Below are 15,408 nucleotides of genomic sequence, written 5' to 3'. Positions count from 1 at the left end.
GTCTGGAAAATGGGGGGAACGACCCACAAACCAGCCTGGATTTGGTGTCTTTGAACTATCCAAATCAAACAGAGACTTTATGAGAGTTTCCAAGTTGTCGGTGGAAACTCAGGGTCTGGAATTCGTAGTTTTGACACCTACTTTAGTTTGACACCGCTCATTGTGATCGCTGCGTATAGAGTGTTTTTATAGGATGCCATTGTGGTACTGCAGAAGGAGATGGAAAGCTGGAAGAAGGTAGTGCCTTCTCTGGGTTACTAGATCTGTGATCACCATGGATCAGACCCAACGATAGAAATTTAGGGCTGTGAGCAAGTGCAGGAGCACAACTCAATGGCGGTGCATGTTGGAACATCAGTTTTGTGACTGGGAAACTCTTGGACTGGGCTTTGTTTGAGCAGACGGATTTTGAGTGGGCTGAAACTCCTTCCTTGTGTTTTAGCAAGACTCCGCAATAACCCACGGTAACTCTCTTCGTTTATGTGTGGGACCATCTTAAGCTGAACCGCTGTTTGGTGGGTGAACGTTTGCAGGAAAATTGGCTGCAGCATTAAAACTTTGACTTTTCTGGGCCACACAGTAATTTATAGACAGCTTTGTGAGGCTCTCAGGATTCTTCTGACTTACAATAGTTGTACCTTGGTGTAGTCCAGAGGCAGCTTTCCAGCAGGAAGCACAGCCTGGAAACTGGCCGATGCCTCTGCATACCACCTCGATGAAACCACCATGGCAGCAGGAATGTTTAAGACCCCAGGAATGCCATGTTTCCCTTGAGAGGCTGTCAGGGAAAGGAGGGAAAAAGAACCAAATAATTCTTTATTTTTACCGCCTTCCTTCTCTGCCGTCTGTTTTTAGATGAAAAATAACATATGGAACTGTAATCCTGGTTAAATAATAAACACCGCACACAGTTTTGCTCAAAATGTGACTCTGATGAGTACTATTTCCTTAGGTTTACCGGGCGAGAAAGGAGAAAAAGGCAACCCAGGTGTTGGAACGCAAGGACCCCGAGGCCCACCAGGATCTACAGGTAAAGTAGTTATGTTTGAGGCATCGGGATTAGACCACTCAGACCCGTGTGCAAAGCAGCCGAGACCTGCAGGGCTCGGTCGTCTGCTTCTGAGGCGGAAGCAGCAGAAGAGTCTGGTTTCAGGTACCTCAACTATCATAATGTTCTCACTACGTAATGTGACGCTGTGATGGGCCCTGTGATGGCATCATCGCTCACACTATTTTCCTTTTCCCTGTGATAAACTGCATCTCCAAAGATTTCTTTTCTCAATGTTTTAAGAAGGTGTTCGGGTTTTGGGTTTTTTTGGGTTTTTTTTTTTTTTGTTGTTGTTGGGGTTTTTTGTTTGGTTTTGGGTGGGTTTTTTCCCCCAAAAATGGGGTCTGGAAGGGGAAAAAATTAATCTGGACTAATTACATCTGTTTTCTCCTTGACTCAAGGTCATACCTAACTGTGACTTGACAGAGACATTTTTATTAATTAAGCATGTTAATCACAGGGATTTATATTTAGCTCCTGAAAGCGCAAAGAGGCCAATATTCACGTTCTGTTGAAACAGGTGTAAAATTGCATTGACTTCATTAGGAAGTTCTGGCTGTTAGAGCACCAGGATCAAGGCACAGCATTCCCCAGAATCTGCATGGAAAGGCAGCGGGGAGGAATCGAGAGCTGCACAGGCATCCGGGGCTGCCCTCCCCCATGAAACCGCCTTTCTGAATGTCTGATGCTTGGTGAAACATTTGCTCTAAATTTCTGGCTAAAAGCTGTTTCTGGCAAGGAAGGTGAAGCAGCGGCCAGAGAGGGAGGCTCATCAGGAGCGGGTCTCCTCTCTGGCTGCTGCTTTGTTTCTCTTGCCAGAGGAAGGCTGCAGCCTTGCCCTCAGGTTGCCCAGGGGAGTCAGAGCCTGGATGCCTAGCTCCTCTGCTCAAGCTGGCCCCTGGAAGTGTTTGCAGCACACTCAGTGCCATGTTTTCCAGGCCTGGAAAGGTGGCCTCAGCTCCCCGCTTTTATGAGAGATGTTATTTGGATGTTTCATCTCCCCTTTCTACGCAGGACCTCCAGGAGAAAGTCGAACTGGCAGCCCAGGACCACCAGGATCCCCAGGCCCACGAGGTCCCGCTGGCCACACAGGGCCCCCGGGCTCACAGGGTCCTTCTGGCCCACCGGGGTACTGCGATCCATCCTCCTGCGCTGGTTACGGCATGGGAGGTGAGTAGGCAGGAGTCGGGGCGGCTGCCGTTTGCTGCAGAGGTGGGGATGGCATTTTCTAACAGCCAAAGTAAGATGGAGGCTACTGGTGAACCTTGCGCTAAAAACGTGGTAGCTCCCTAAAAACGTGCGTGTCCAGTGATTTTTGTGGGACTGCAGCACAAAGAGAAGACGACCCCAGCGTCGTGACCAGAGGAAGCCCACCATCTGATCCCAGCCTGTAAAACGTGTCCCACGCAGTGGGCTTTTGTCCTGTACATGTTTGTGTAGTTGTACGAGCCTGCTCCATCTCAACAGTCTGTGTGTTGACCCCCCCTCCTCATGTTCTCGGTGGCAGAGGTTTTACATTTGTAGTTTTTCAAACGTGTTGCTCGACCTCCCCTTCCGTGTGTGTGCCTCTGAACGGCATGAGAGCATGACCCTTACTAAACCCCCAGTAGTGTAACCTGACACAGGGATGCACGTGTCCGTCATTAACCAGTGAAACAAGCCGGAGAGAATGATTCTTTCCACATCTTCTCTGTATCCTACTTTCCCGCCTCGTTACAGCACGGAGAGGCCATGGGAGGAAGTTAACACAATTACCGAAAATTACGTCGCCCAACCTAAGATCGGAATTAGTAAAGCACTAGATACTATGAATGTTCCACACAAGGCGTATTTGATGTTTACGGTTTAATCTGCCCGTGAGCTGACGCGTATGTTTTACTTACCTGAATGTTTTTGTTGTCGTCTCTTCCTACCCTTTCCTCCTCACTTCCCCTCCCCGTCGTCCCGTTTCCTGTTTGAAGGCCCAATCCCTTACAATGGCTACCAGTCCCGAAGGTGAAAGGCTCATTCTGGTTCAGGTCATTTGGCTGAAGGTCAGAGATGGATGCTGAACTGCTCTGTGCTTTCCATCAACGAGATTGACTACCACTAACGAACTTACTCGCTGCTGTACATGCACTTAGCTTCCTTGCACTGCTAAAAATTATTGCCTGACCCGTTTTTTGCCTGTTCATCGTGTATTCTAGGCCATAATTGGAATAAGCTAAAGCAGGCAGATTGTGCAGCGTATGAGCGCAGTATTACAACTGGACATTTGACAAATTCTGGTGGTGGTTTCCAACTAACTTGGCTGTCTGTTGGTGGGTTCCCAATTGCTCCAGCTTATTAATTTTGTTAAATGCGTTCACTGTTCCTTTATGTGAATAAAAGATTTGTATTTAAAGATTATATATATATATATACACACACTCACATTATATATAAATATATCTAGATATAAAAAGTCAAGTTCCTAATGAGTGCTTTAATTTTCTACTCCCCTTCTCCTGTGTTAACCGTATGAATACTCTTGGTGGTGGTGGGTTAAGGTGGATACGGTGAGCCAACTGATCAAGACATCCCAGTAGTGCAGTTACCACATAACTCCTACCAAATCTATGACCCTGAGGACCCTTACGATGGTGAGCAACAGCCGTACGTAGTTCACGGGTCCTACCCCTTACCATCCCCATACTCCCAGTCCTCCTATCCATCACCGCATCTTGCTCAACCAGAGTTTACTCCTGTTCGAGAAGAGATGGAAGCTGTTGAACTGAGATCCCCAGGAATTAGTCGCTTCACAAGGAAGATAGCCAAAAGGAGCGTCAAGACTCCAGTACGCAAAAGGGCAAATGGAAAGAAACCCTCTCACTGAACTGTTTCAAAAAGGGAAACATTTTACGTGCAGCTGTGTTTGGCCTTTTGTCCAGGTGCCTCACCTGTCACAGGAGATGTTTACAGGCTCTTATCTTAAAGGAGAAAAAAAGAGTGTACATGACCAGTTGACGCAACAAATAATGGTAATTATCTTGCATGCCAGAAACTTAGTTTGTTAGTGGGGTGGTGCTAGATGATGATGAAAGGTCACTTGTAGATCTTTCCCTGGAGTACTGTTCCATACACTATTCCAACTATATCTACAAAAATGCATCCGGCTAGTTGGTGTACTTAGAACCATTCAAAGAAGTTACTGTTTTGTTATCCGTGTTTTTCCAGTAGATTATATTCTGTTAGTTTTGGATTAATTGCTTTACTAGCAGAGTAACCCGACTAAATTCACCGGAGAACAATGCATAATCAGGTTTCCTTGAACCCAGCTTATTACCTTGTGCAAAGTCATCTTATGTTAACGGACTATTATTTTTTTAACCCACATTATATAAATACACAAGAATGTTCGTGGGAGCACGCTGATAATTTATTGTGAACCTCTTTCATTTCTGTTTTGTATGCAAATAAAAGTGGCAAGCTTTTATATGTTAATTTTGTATTTGCTTGATTTTTAACTTGGAACAATTATCTAGATCTTCAGGGGACAGAATGTAAAGAGAAGAAAATACCTTTTCCTTTTCCAACACTTCCAGGCAACAGTTCTATTTTAAAGGATATAGGCACTTAGTATAAACAATATTTAGCCTTATTTTTAAAATATATGAACAAGTGTAGAGAATAACTGTGAGATGAGGTGGTCTTACAGTCTGTGGAGGTGAGGTTTTGCATATTGATGTGCCAAAGTCAAAAGAGGGGCAGGTACAGTTGCCAAGACAACCTGGATCAGCTAATGAGGAGAGGAAGGAAAAACCCCAACCCAAGCACTTGAGGAGCACAGAGCGATTCATTATGTTAAAACCAAACCAGGTCAATTATAAAGTGACAATAAACAGCTTTGAACAGCACTATGGAGACCAAGCATCAAAGCCAGATTTAAAATAGCTCAAACACATTAATTTAAATTCAAAGCATAGATTTGGAACACTTTTAATCCAGTGCTGTACCAACACAGAGAGTGGATGGCCTGTGGATCCCGGGACTGTTGTCCTGCTTGCCGCTGTCTGGCTGTTGTCTGTTCGTGCTCAGTAAGGAAAGACCTCTCAGCTTTTGATCTAGTGACTGCCAGAAGCTCTCTGAGCTCACCGGGAAGGAGACGAACGGGTACCTTCACTGTGTAATCACAAATTATCTGGCCTAGAATTCAACATCATTAATAACAAACAGTTTGTACGTGGGACTAACACCCGCAGCTGTGTATATCCCAGGGCGAGTTCTGGCTAGGTGGCTGTATACCTTTCTACGCCGTGTTTGTTTTCCCGTTATTTCTTGCACCCTTAACTCCCACCACTTGCCCGGGAGAAAGGTGAGAAACGTTGATGGAAATGTGAGTTGAATGTCCGTTCCGTACCTGGACTTGCATTTAAAGTAGAAGGGAGAAAAGGACAACATAACTTACAAAATTTTATCTTTAAGCAGCTTCACCCCAGTTTACAGAACACTAAGGCACTAAGCAAGCGTGGCTGCGCGCACATGCCTGTAGGCAGCACAGCATTGTTAGAGAGGCATTGTTAAAATTACACGCAGGATATGGCTGCATCACGTGATTAATTTTCCTGCTTGCACTTGGCTGCCAACACCCACGTTAACCTACCCCAAATGTGAACTCCCTCTCTGCCCCCTTCCCGGCTGGCTCTCTCGCACCCCCGCTGTGCTCACACCTTCTAGAGTCTCCCCCACGACTTGCCAGCGACTCGGAGGTCACCGATGGAAAATCCGCATTCAAGCAATTCTGCCCGTGTTGTCTCAGAAAGAATCTGAGCCTCATGTTACAGTTCATAATTAATTTGCACCCTAGGCTGGTTGTCGAGTAACACTATAGCCAAATCTCAAGTTCCTGTGGGACCAGGAAGAGTGGTAGGGCAAAACCAGGGACGTAAGGAAGACAGCACAGACATAGTCAAACTCATCAAAAATAAGACGGCTGGTGTTATCTGTCCCATATTTGAAACTGACAGTAACAGCCTCACCAAACTGCTGAGTGGTCACCTACACCGCACCCCTCCAGCACCTCCCACACCAGCCCCCACCGCGTGGGCTGGGGGAGCAGCTGGGAGCAGCACTGCACCCTTCTGCCCCCGGGGGACCCGGCGGACCCGGCCTGTGGGCTCCCCGGCTGCGCGACACACGCGACCGGCTGCCGGTGCAACCGTCTTCCCTCTCAGGCCATACAGGATGTACACGCAGTGAAGTAAACTCAACTTACAAACAAATGAAGTAGGCATACTCATTACAATTTTATAACTTAACTTATATACTAAAGCGCAAACTTCAATTGCACTAGTTACTTTGCTTTAACTTTATATCTATAATGACATTTACTGGCACCCTGCTAACCAAAATGCTTCACGTATCATTGGTCATACATTCGCTTGGGTATACCTTGGTAATAAAAACTGACTGGTGGGCACTACCAAGTTATAAAAATATTATTCAGGATTTGTATGCTTGCCAAAAAAAGTAAGACGCAGACGCATATGGTCAACATTTTCTCCAAAATGCAGTCTCTGAATAACCAGGAGTGTCTCCTATTTTTCCAGACAGCCTAAGAAACTGAAGTTGGCGACTGTGAAGTATTTAGCATGTGATGAACAGTTGATGCCACCCAGATCTTACCAATAAAGTGTATGTACCGTGTCCTTATACAGAAAAGAACATTTACTTTAACTTACTGCTTTAAAAAGTACTTTTACTAGTTAACTAAATGTGGTTACGGACTTGGAAATGAAGTCTGCACACTCACTGGCTAGGAACGTTTCCTGGGATAAGCGCACCTGAAATGCCAAAGAAATACCCAACAGCAAACCATTATTTCATATGATGAAACATGATTATGAATAAAACCATGTTTTTCTTCCTGTATGATGCTTGTATAAAACCAAACTAGAAAACACAAGTTTTCCTCACCGAACATTGTAAAATTTGGCAGATAACACATCAGCATTTTCTATGATATAGAAAACAACAGGTGCTTCATTTATTTGCACAACAGCTTTGCCTTGAGGGTTACCTGTGCAGAAAAGTAATAATGAACTTCAGGGAAGTAATTTGCAGAAGCAATATAATTTTTCAGACTTACTTTGCATCACTGAACACTTAAGTTCTGTTTCCTCATTTGGTTTTCATAATAATGTTGCCACTGTGTTGTTTAATACATTCTTTAAGTAAGGAAGGTGTGCTCCTGTGACTTGAATCAAAATCAGATTTGGGCTTAAGACGGGGGGGAGCCAAGGAAGAGTATCTCCATGTGATCTGCCTTTACTGTCTGTTATTCCGGTAAGCTCTTCAACAAAATCTATACTATGTTGGGCTGTCAGCAGACCTACTCCTAGAGAGGAAGAGTCACTTAAGAAAATACATGCTGCACCACCCCAGACTGGTGCTTTAGCTGGTAAACAGCACCGCGAGTCCCAAGTGCACCGTCTTCAAAAGCTATGCCTAGCTGGAGTGGTGTTCTCCTCATCTACTGTCCAAGGCAGGCAGAACAATACGGGTATCGACTCTCCTGTTGACAATCAAATAGCACCTCCATATCAAGAATGAAATAATATTAGGAGTATATTTAGTATCATTCAGCAGCTAGAAAGTAGGGAAGAGTCAGCCCTGATGCTGTCGTTCAGCACACTAGAGATTTAAGTACAGAGCAGACTAGCAAGAGCCTAAAAACCAGTAAGATTGAAAAAAAAAAAAAAAAAAAAAAAAAAAAAAAAAAAAAAAAAAGCAGCAGCACTTCTCACTCTGCCCATTACTTGCCTACATTCGTTGCGCAGCTCCTGGAAGCAGGCAAGCATACCTTTCCCAGCAATGGCCTGCTGGTTGGATTGGATGCAATCTAGCAGACAGCATCACCTCTGAAATTCACGCTCTCCTTGCTGCTCTTGCAGTATTCCAGCAATGAGTTCTGCTGGGACTGAAACATCATGCTTCCAGTATCCAAGAAACTCCAGAGACTGTAAAATGCTGCAGCCTTCATCTCCGTATACGAACAGGCCCTCTGTAAGCATCAACTAATTCCTCCTTGTCATCATTTTCGGTGCTCCAAGCACACCCTACGACATACCATATCAGAAGATGGCCAAACCTTCAGGATGAAAGACAATCTATGGTCAGTGAGCAAATACTACTGTGGTCATAAAACAGGCTGAACCACAGGCAAAGCATGTTGTGCAGAAAACCTCTTTCCAGAAGGCTGCTGAAAGACTGTGAGAGAAACTCCTAAAGGACATACAAAATGACCATCACATCATCTCACTACCTCCTCATTCCTGCAACATGCATATTTTAATAATATTTTTCTTACCTCTAACAGGACTACAGTATGCATGCATGTGTATTTGGAACCTGCTCTGCTTTCTCTGAAGAGGTGTGTTTTTCTAATGTAATTTCGCTCTGGAATAAGTGTGATTTTGCTTACCGCCACCACCACAGTCACTTCAGTGGGTACTGTCACCTAGAAAGATAAGGAAACGGCAGACCCACACAGACACGCGTTCAGCAAACCCTCACCACTCAGTCCATGCAGTATATACCCTCCGCACCCAAGCAAAAGCTTTCAGAAGGACCACACAATCTATTACAGGAGTAAGAAGTACTGCAATAAGAAGTGGCTCAAGCCACTGGGTTTTTTTACATCTTCTTCCCAAAGACACAACAAGTTCTCTATGAACAACGCCCTTTTTCTGAACTAAGACTGGCATTCATCACGCTGGGTAAAGGATGGATCACCTGTTTAACCAGAAAAGTGAATCAGATCACTTACTGACAGGGCGCCACTCGTGGGAGCTCGGTGACCAGAATCACTCACTGCTCTTACTGGGTGGAATTCAAGTTTTGCAGCTTTTAGAGTGAGATACTTCACAACGTACTGTCTCCATGAGATGTAAATATTCCCTACAGATGTATCTATTTTTTAATAATAGTATTAAAAAAAATTAATTAAAAAATACCAGATCACACAACACACGAGTATGGGTGGTATTAAAACTATAATATCTATTCCTAGCTGTTTCAAATACAGTAATTTTTATAATCTTTCCCATCAAAAACATCCTACATAGAAGGATTGACTGAGATGCACTGGTACTTCCACATTAGAAGAATTCTTTTGTAAGGAAGAGAGACATTCTTGATGGCACTTCTTCTTCTTCATTTAATGTTATTATCTCCTTCGAAAATCTTTAGGTCTGGAAAAAGAAAAGAAAAGGTGCTTAAGAAATGTATAGCAACAGTGGCTTTGCTTTAAGGATGCGATAGCAGCCATGTTTATTTTTATTTCCTTATTCTGGTGCTTGGAGGTTTTGTGCTGAAAAAGGGTATTTTCTGGATTACATAAGACAGACAGAACAAATCAAAGTAGTTTACTAAGACCTCTAAGAATTTACAGACATCAGAACTAGCTGGTCAAGGTGTTTCTTAGAAGCCACTCCTAGTTTCCTAAAGCAAAACAAAACCCACCTTTAACTGAGTGCGGTCTCACAATGACTTTAAACACTATTATTTGTCTCCAGTTTAAAAAAATGAATAACCCATGCATAAGATGGCAAGTTTTAAGTTAACAGCACAGTCCACCACAACACTACTAGACTAAATAAAACTGATGATTTAAAGGAAAACCTATTTTGAGTCTTAAAGGTTCTGCAATCCCTTCTGCTTGGATAAGAAATGTGGAAAACATCCTGACAACAGACTGCTGTTTGTAATCCTCTGCAATTTCCTATTCAAGCATATGTCACTCTGCCTGCCACACATCCACTGGCTGTAGAAACGACATTCTCCCTGAACCTACAAGGTCCAGACTAGGTTGTGGATTTTAGAAGAATGCTCAGTTTGAAGGCCAGCTGCAAGTCTACAACGCTAACAGGTCCCAAACGGAACCCTAACATTAAACCCAGTTAAATCTACAACGGTGGTAAACTTTACCATTAACTTTGTTCATCACTGCAAATGAAAAGCAGATAGCAATGGAAGCAGGATGCTTGCTTTGGAGACAGAGAGTTCAGATGGCTGCAGAGATGCCATACAGAAATCTAATACTTAATTAGCCATTAAAAGAATCTGTTGCAGATCTAGTGTTTTTCAACCGATAGCACTGCAAAGTGAAGTCGTTCATGCAATTCTTGCACGAGCCCGTAGGTTCTTACGTGAAAGCAACTCTGGAATTCAGTCTGTGCCATTCCAAGTGTATCGTATTAAATCTGATTATTATATGAATTTTAAAGAACAACTCTAAAGAGCTAGTGTTCATACTGTAATGAATCCTAAAGCTTCTTTTTTTCCCATTTAAATGGAGTACTCTCTAGTAACATTTAGACTTGTGTCTTTTGTGCGTGAAAGAACTGCTGTAAGCACCATATACATCGTTTACATACTTGCTTAGAGTTGGACTTGAACGCAGTCAACATTTGATGGCTACTATGCACTGGACAGTCAAGACCCATTTCCTAGAATCCTGGATTGCAGTATTCAGACACATTCCACATCTTGTTACTCAGATCTCACCCCTGCATAACCAGGTTATATATTTCTTTATATCACAGTTTGTACTGTATCAAGAGAGCAGGATTTTGAAAAAATCTCAGCAGTGACTTAGACACCACCTAGACAGGTGGACCAGTGCTGAAAGATTTTAGAGACACAGCATGGTAAAGATGGCATTGTCTTGCAGCTTATAGTTGTTACTCTCCTTCTTTACAGGCCAATTCAACCTCTTGTACCCCGCTTAAAGGATTTTGCATTTTTCTTCAAATAGCACATTTAAAACTTCAGTCTAGGGTTATGTTGGAGTGCTGCAGAGCCAGGGGTCTCATGGTACTTTGTTCTCGGGTGAAAACCCAATTATTATTTTTTCCTTGCTTGTAATCTGCATTTCAACCTTAATGCTCATTGTCTTAAAAGTTATATGCATAAAACATTGGACTCTTTAGTTTGCAGTCTTACAAGGTTAATGAAGCTTAAAGACAGGATTTTCTATACTGAAACACTTGTGTGAACAAATACAAAAGTTTTTAAAGCCTTTTCTATTGCCACAGTAGGCTTTTATTGCCTACTAAGTACTTGGCTTTTGGAGGCCACAATCTCTGCTTTTAAAGAGTCCTTGGCACTAGGGAAACTAAACTTTGAAAAACACTGCCTTTAGCAACAGTGTTATAAATATTTTTTCAGACGAAGAACATGAATGCACAAAAACCTATTCTACTCAGAGAGAATTATGAGCTACTTGTGAACATCAATGGATAACTGCTCATTGATAAATGACATAAATCCACGCACAAGTGTTCTTCTTTGATGGCAGTGCTTTTGCCCCTTCTCAGCAAAGCACAGAGATTATGCATTTGGAACAAAGGAAATGACATCTCGTAGAAGAGACGGTTCAGAAATTCACCCAAAGGCAAGACTTCACATAGCTGCTTCTCTCTCTTTCTTCTTTTAATTTTTTTTTTTTTCAAAGGTAACATTCTTTGGGAAAAAAAATTGCTGTATATTGACAGCAGGCTCCAAGACAAGGGGAATCAGGAGGCAGAATATGGGAACTAGCATCTCTGAAATCTGTGCCGAAAGGCGAAGTATTATGGGTTCACTGAAAATATGCAACATTAGTCTGTGCAGCAGATGTCTGCCACCAAAACAAGTAAAAAAATATTTGTCCCACTAACATTTTATACTGCACATAAAAAGCATTAAGACACAGTCCAGTGAATTCTAGGCAAAACACTCAGCAAATTAAATTAACATCCAATTACGCGATGCCTCTCAGTCCTTCTCTCTCTTAACAAATACTTTACCATTGAGTAAAAGAAACTGAAGAGCTGGTCCAAAGCTCTGATTAAAGATTTAAAATCTCTTAAATTCTCTCAACTTTTCTGCATACTCACATCTATTAGAAAAAGAATGCAGCTGATGTAAAATTCTGACAGTCCATGCTCACTGAAACTTATGAATAGGTGAACCTGCATGTACGTGCAGTTCACAGCATCAGTTTTTACCACGGAAAACAAAAGGTTCTCAGTGATCCCCACTGTAACTGGCAGCAATTTCTTCTTCCCAAAACTTTGCAGAATTAAGGTATTCCACATAAACATTGTCTTTCAATACAGATGACAGCCCTACACTCTTGAATGCTGAAGAAATCAAATGGACCAAGAGTTTTCCCATTTACAGGGAAACTAACTTTTTTCCTCTGTACCCCCCCTCAAGAACTAAGACTGAGTCAAACTAAACCCTAGAGCATGGGCTAAGATTTTCTCTAGAGGCACAGCAGCTCTGGTTCAGCCTGTTTTATAATTTAATTTCTCTTACTTCCTGTCACATTCTTGCAAGCTCAGGAACATCCCAACTAAGAAAGCCAGGCAAAAATATCAGGAGGCCTCCATGGATGAACAAGGAGCTCCTGGACAAACTCAAACACAAAAAGGAAGCAGCAAGGACAGGTAGCCTGGGAGGAATGAAGAGAAATTGAGCAGCCAGGGGTCAGGTTAGGAAAACTAAAGCCCTGACAGAATTAAATCTGGCCAGGGACATCAAGGGCAACAAGAGAAGCTTCTATAGGTATGCTGGTGATGAAAGGAAGGCTAGAGAAAATGACAGCCCTCTCCAGAAGGAAACGTGAAACCTGGGACATGGAGAAGGCTGTGATACTCAATGATTTTTTTTTGCCTCAGTCTTCACCAGCAAGTGCTCCAGCCACACCACCCAAGTCGCAGAAGGCAAAGACAGGAACTGTGAGAATGAAGAACTGCCCGCTGTAGGAGAAGATGAGATTCGAGACCACCTAAGGACCTGAAGGTGCACAAGTCCATGGGACCTAGTGAGATGCATCTGCGGGTCCTGAGGGAACCGGCAGATGAAGTCACTAAGCCACTATCCACCTTATTTGAGAAACATAACCCCCATTTTTAAAAAGGGAACAAAGACGACCTGGGAAACTACAGGCCAGTCAGTCTCACCTTGATGCCCAGCAAGATCACGGAGCAGATCCTCCAGCAAATGACACTCAGGCACATGGGAAATAAGGAGGTGATCGGTGACAGCCAACATGGCTTCACCAAGGGCAAATCATGCCTGACAAATTTTGGTGGCCTTCTACAACAGGGTTACAGCATTGGTGGATAAGGAAAGAGCAACTGATGTCATCTACCTGGGACTTGTGCAAAGCATTCAACACCGTCCCACGCAACATCCTTGTCTCTAAACTGGAGAGACATGGATTTAAACAGATGAACCACTTGGTAGATAAGGAATTGGCTGGATGGTTGCACTTAAAAGAGCTGCAGTCCACAGCTCCCATGTCCAAGTGGAGATCAGTGACAAGCGGTGTTCCTCAGGGACTGGTACTGGGACCAGCACTGTTTAACAGCTTTGTTGGCAAAATGGACACTGGAGTTGACTGTACCCTCAGCAAGTTTGCCAGCGATACCCAGCTGAGTGCTGCAGTCAACATGCTGGAGGAAAAGGATGGCATCCAGAGGGACCTTGACAAGCTTGAGAGACAGGCCGGTGCAAACCTCATGAATTTCAACAGGGCCAAGTGCAAGGTCCTGCACACAGGTTGGGGCAATCCCAAAGACAAATACAGGCTGGAGAGAGAATGGGTTGAGAACAGCCATGAGGAGAAGGGCTTAGGGGTGTTGATGGATGAGAAGCTGGACATGACCCAGCAACGTGCGCTTGCAGCCCAGAAAGCCAACAGTATCCAGGGCTGCATCAAAAGAAGTGTGGCCAGCAGACTGAGGGGAATGATTCTCCCCCTCTGTTCCACTCCTGTGAGCCTCACCTGCAGTACTGCATTCAGCTCCGGGGCCTCCAGCATAAAAAGGCCATGGACCTGTTGGAGCCAGTCCAGAGGAGGGCCACAAAGATGATGAGAGGGCTGCAGCACCTCTCCTGTGAAGACAGGCTGGGAGAGTTGGGGTTCTACAGCCTGGAAAAGAGAAGGCTCCAGGGAGACCTTATAGCAGCCTGCCAGTACTTAAAGGGACTTACAAGAAAGCTGGAGAGGGACTTTTTACAAGGGCCTGTAGTGACAGGACAAGGGGGAATGGCTGCAAGCTGAAAGGGAGTAGATTTAGATTAGATATTAGGAAGAAATTCTTTGCTATCAGAGTGGTGAGGCAACCAAACAAGTTGCCCAGAGAAGCTGTGGATGCCCCATCCCTGGCAGTGTTCAAGGCCAGGCTGGATGGGGCTCTGAGCAACCTGGTCTAGTGGAAGGTGTCCCTGCCCATGGCAGGGGGGTTGGAGTCTTTGAGGTCTCTGCCAACCCAAATCATTCTACAATTCTATGATATACCTGAGCATACCTCTTTGTAACCCAATACTCTAAAACACTTTTCTACTCAGATGTGTCAAATTTTTAAATAGCCTTGAATTTGCCTTTATTTTGAAAATAACTTCTATTCTTATCTCTTGATAAGTGAAACCTGTTACTGGTAATAATTTCAGCATTAATCCAGTCTACAATATAGGGAAAAAGTATGATATCAGGACTGAATGTGCATGCATTAAAAAAAAATAATTCTGAAACTAAGTCTCATAATGTAACAAAATAAGCTAAATGCCTCCTCAAAACATCAAAATCACAGCAAGTGATAAACCCACTTGAGACACTCAGCAAGTGATAAAAAAAAGACAGAACCACACAAGTTCATTTCTTTTTAGCCTGCACCACAACTCCCACATCAGAGAAGCTCCATCACTGACAGCAGCAATACTACTGTTGCACAGGCCATGTTATAAATCATATATTTAAAAATACTGCAGTCCTGTGACATTGGCAGTTCGTGATTCCGTGGAAAGCAGAAAATAACTTTGTATTTACTGTGGAAGCAAGTTACTCAGACTGTAAGAGAAAACAGAACCGAAGGGAGATTAACAAGACTAAACTGTTACGTTATTCATTTCAAGATGGAAGTGAGATAGTAAGTACATCTTCGCTAAAAAATCCTTTAATATTAAATGTAATAATACCTCTTTAATATTATGTAATTAATTAATGTAATAATACATCTTTCTCTCAAAAAGATGTCAAGACTAGAAAACAAAAGTTCTCAGCTTCCAGATCTGCCTCTTTATAACTTACTCAATGTATCTACAGATTCTGAATAAAATATTACAAGGAAAATGGTGGGAAGCCAGTTCTGCCTGGCTCAGTGCTACAAACTATTTTCAGCATGCTAGTTAGCAAATACAGAGGGATCTCCAAGAAACGGATTTGTGAACTACTTGTGGCCTGTGAAGACTTTATGTGCAGCCTGCAGAACTACATGCTTAGCAGCGCAGAGAGAGGAACAGGAAAACTGGTTTGTAAAATTAAGGCAAGTTTGCTTCATATTCTAAAG

General features: G+C 43.2%; 2 protein-coding genes across 5 annotated transcripts in view; one reads left to right on the top strand and one right to left on the bottom strand.

Annotated features, from left to right (window-relative positions):
- COL14A1 (collagen type XIV alpha 1 chain) overlaps positions 1-4,510 on the top strand; it is a 123,696-nt gene extending 119,186 nt beyond the window's left edge. For 3 of the 4 annotated variants that reach the window (XM_056332623.1, XM_056332622.1, XM_056332625.1), the window contains 3 exons: positions 953-1,030; positions 2,063-2,218; positions 3,577-4,510. In XM_056332623.1, the coding sequence (XP_056188598.1) occupies positions 953-1,030; positions 2,063-2,218; positions 3,577-3,902 (560 nt within the window). In that variant the 3' untranslated portion in view covers positions 3,903-4,510. Of the gene's footprint in view, positions 1-952; positions 1,031-2,062; positions 2,219-3,009; positions 3,497-3,576 lie in introns of those variants that run through there. The other variant, XM_056332626.1, reaches the window with a different exon arrangement.
- A 4,531-nt stretch (positions 4,511-9,041) lies between these two features.
- The window catches only part of MRPL13 (mitochondrial ribosomal protein L13), a 38,572-nt gene continuing 32,205 nt past the window's right edge, over positions 9,042-15,408 (bottom strand). The window contains exon 7 of the mRNA XM_056332634.1: positions 9,042-9,258. Within this exon, the coding sequence (XP_056188609.1) occupies positions 9,234-9,258 (25 nt within the window). The 3' untranslated portion in view covers positions 9,042-9,233. The remainder of the gene's footprint in view (positions 9,259-15,408) is intronic.

The sequence above is a fragment of the Falco biarmicus genome, chromosome 3 (genome assembly GCF_023638135.1).
Source record: "Falco biarmicus isolate bFalBia1 chromosome 3, bFalBia1.pri, whole genome shotgun sequence".
Taxonomy (NCBI): domain Eukaryota; kingdom Metazoa; phylum Chordata; class Aves; order Falconiformes; family Falconidae; genus Falco; species Falco biarmicus.
Note: the sequence above shows the minus strand (reverse complement) of the source record. Positions and strands in the feature narration are given on the sequence as shown.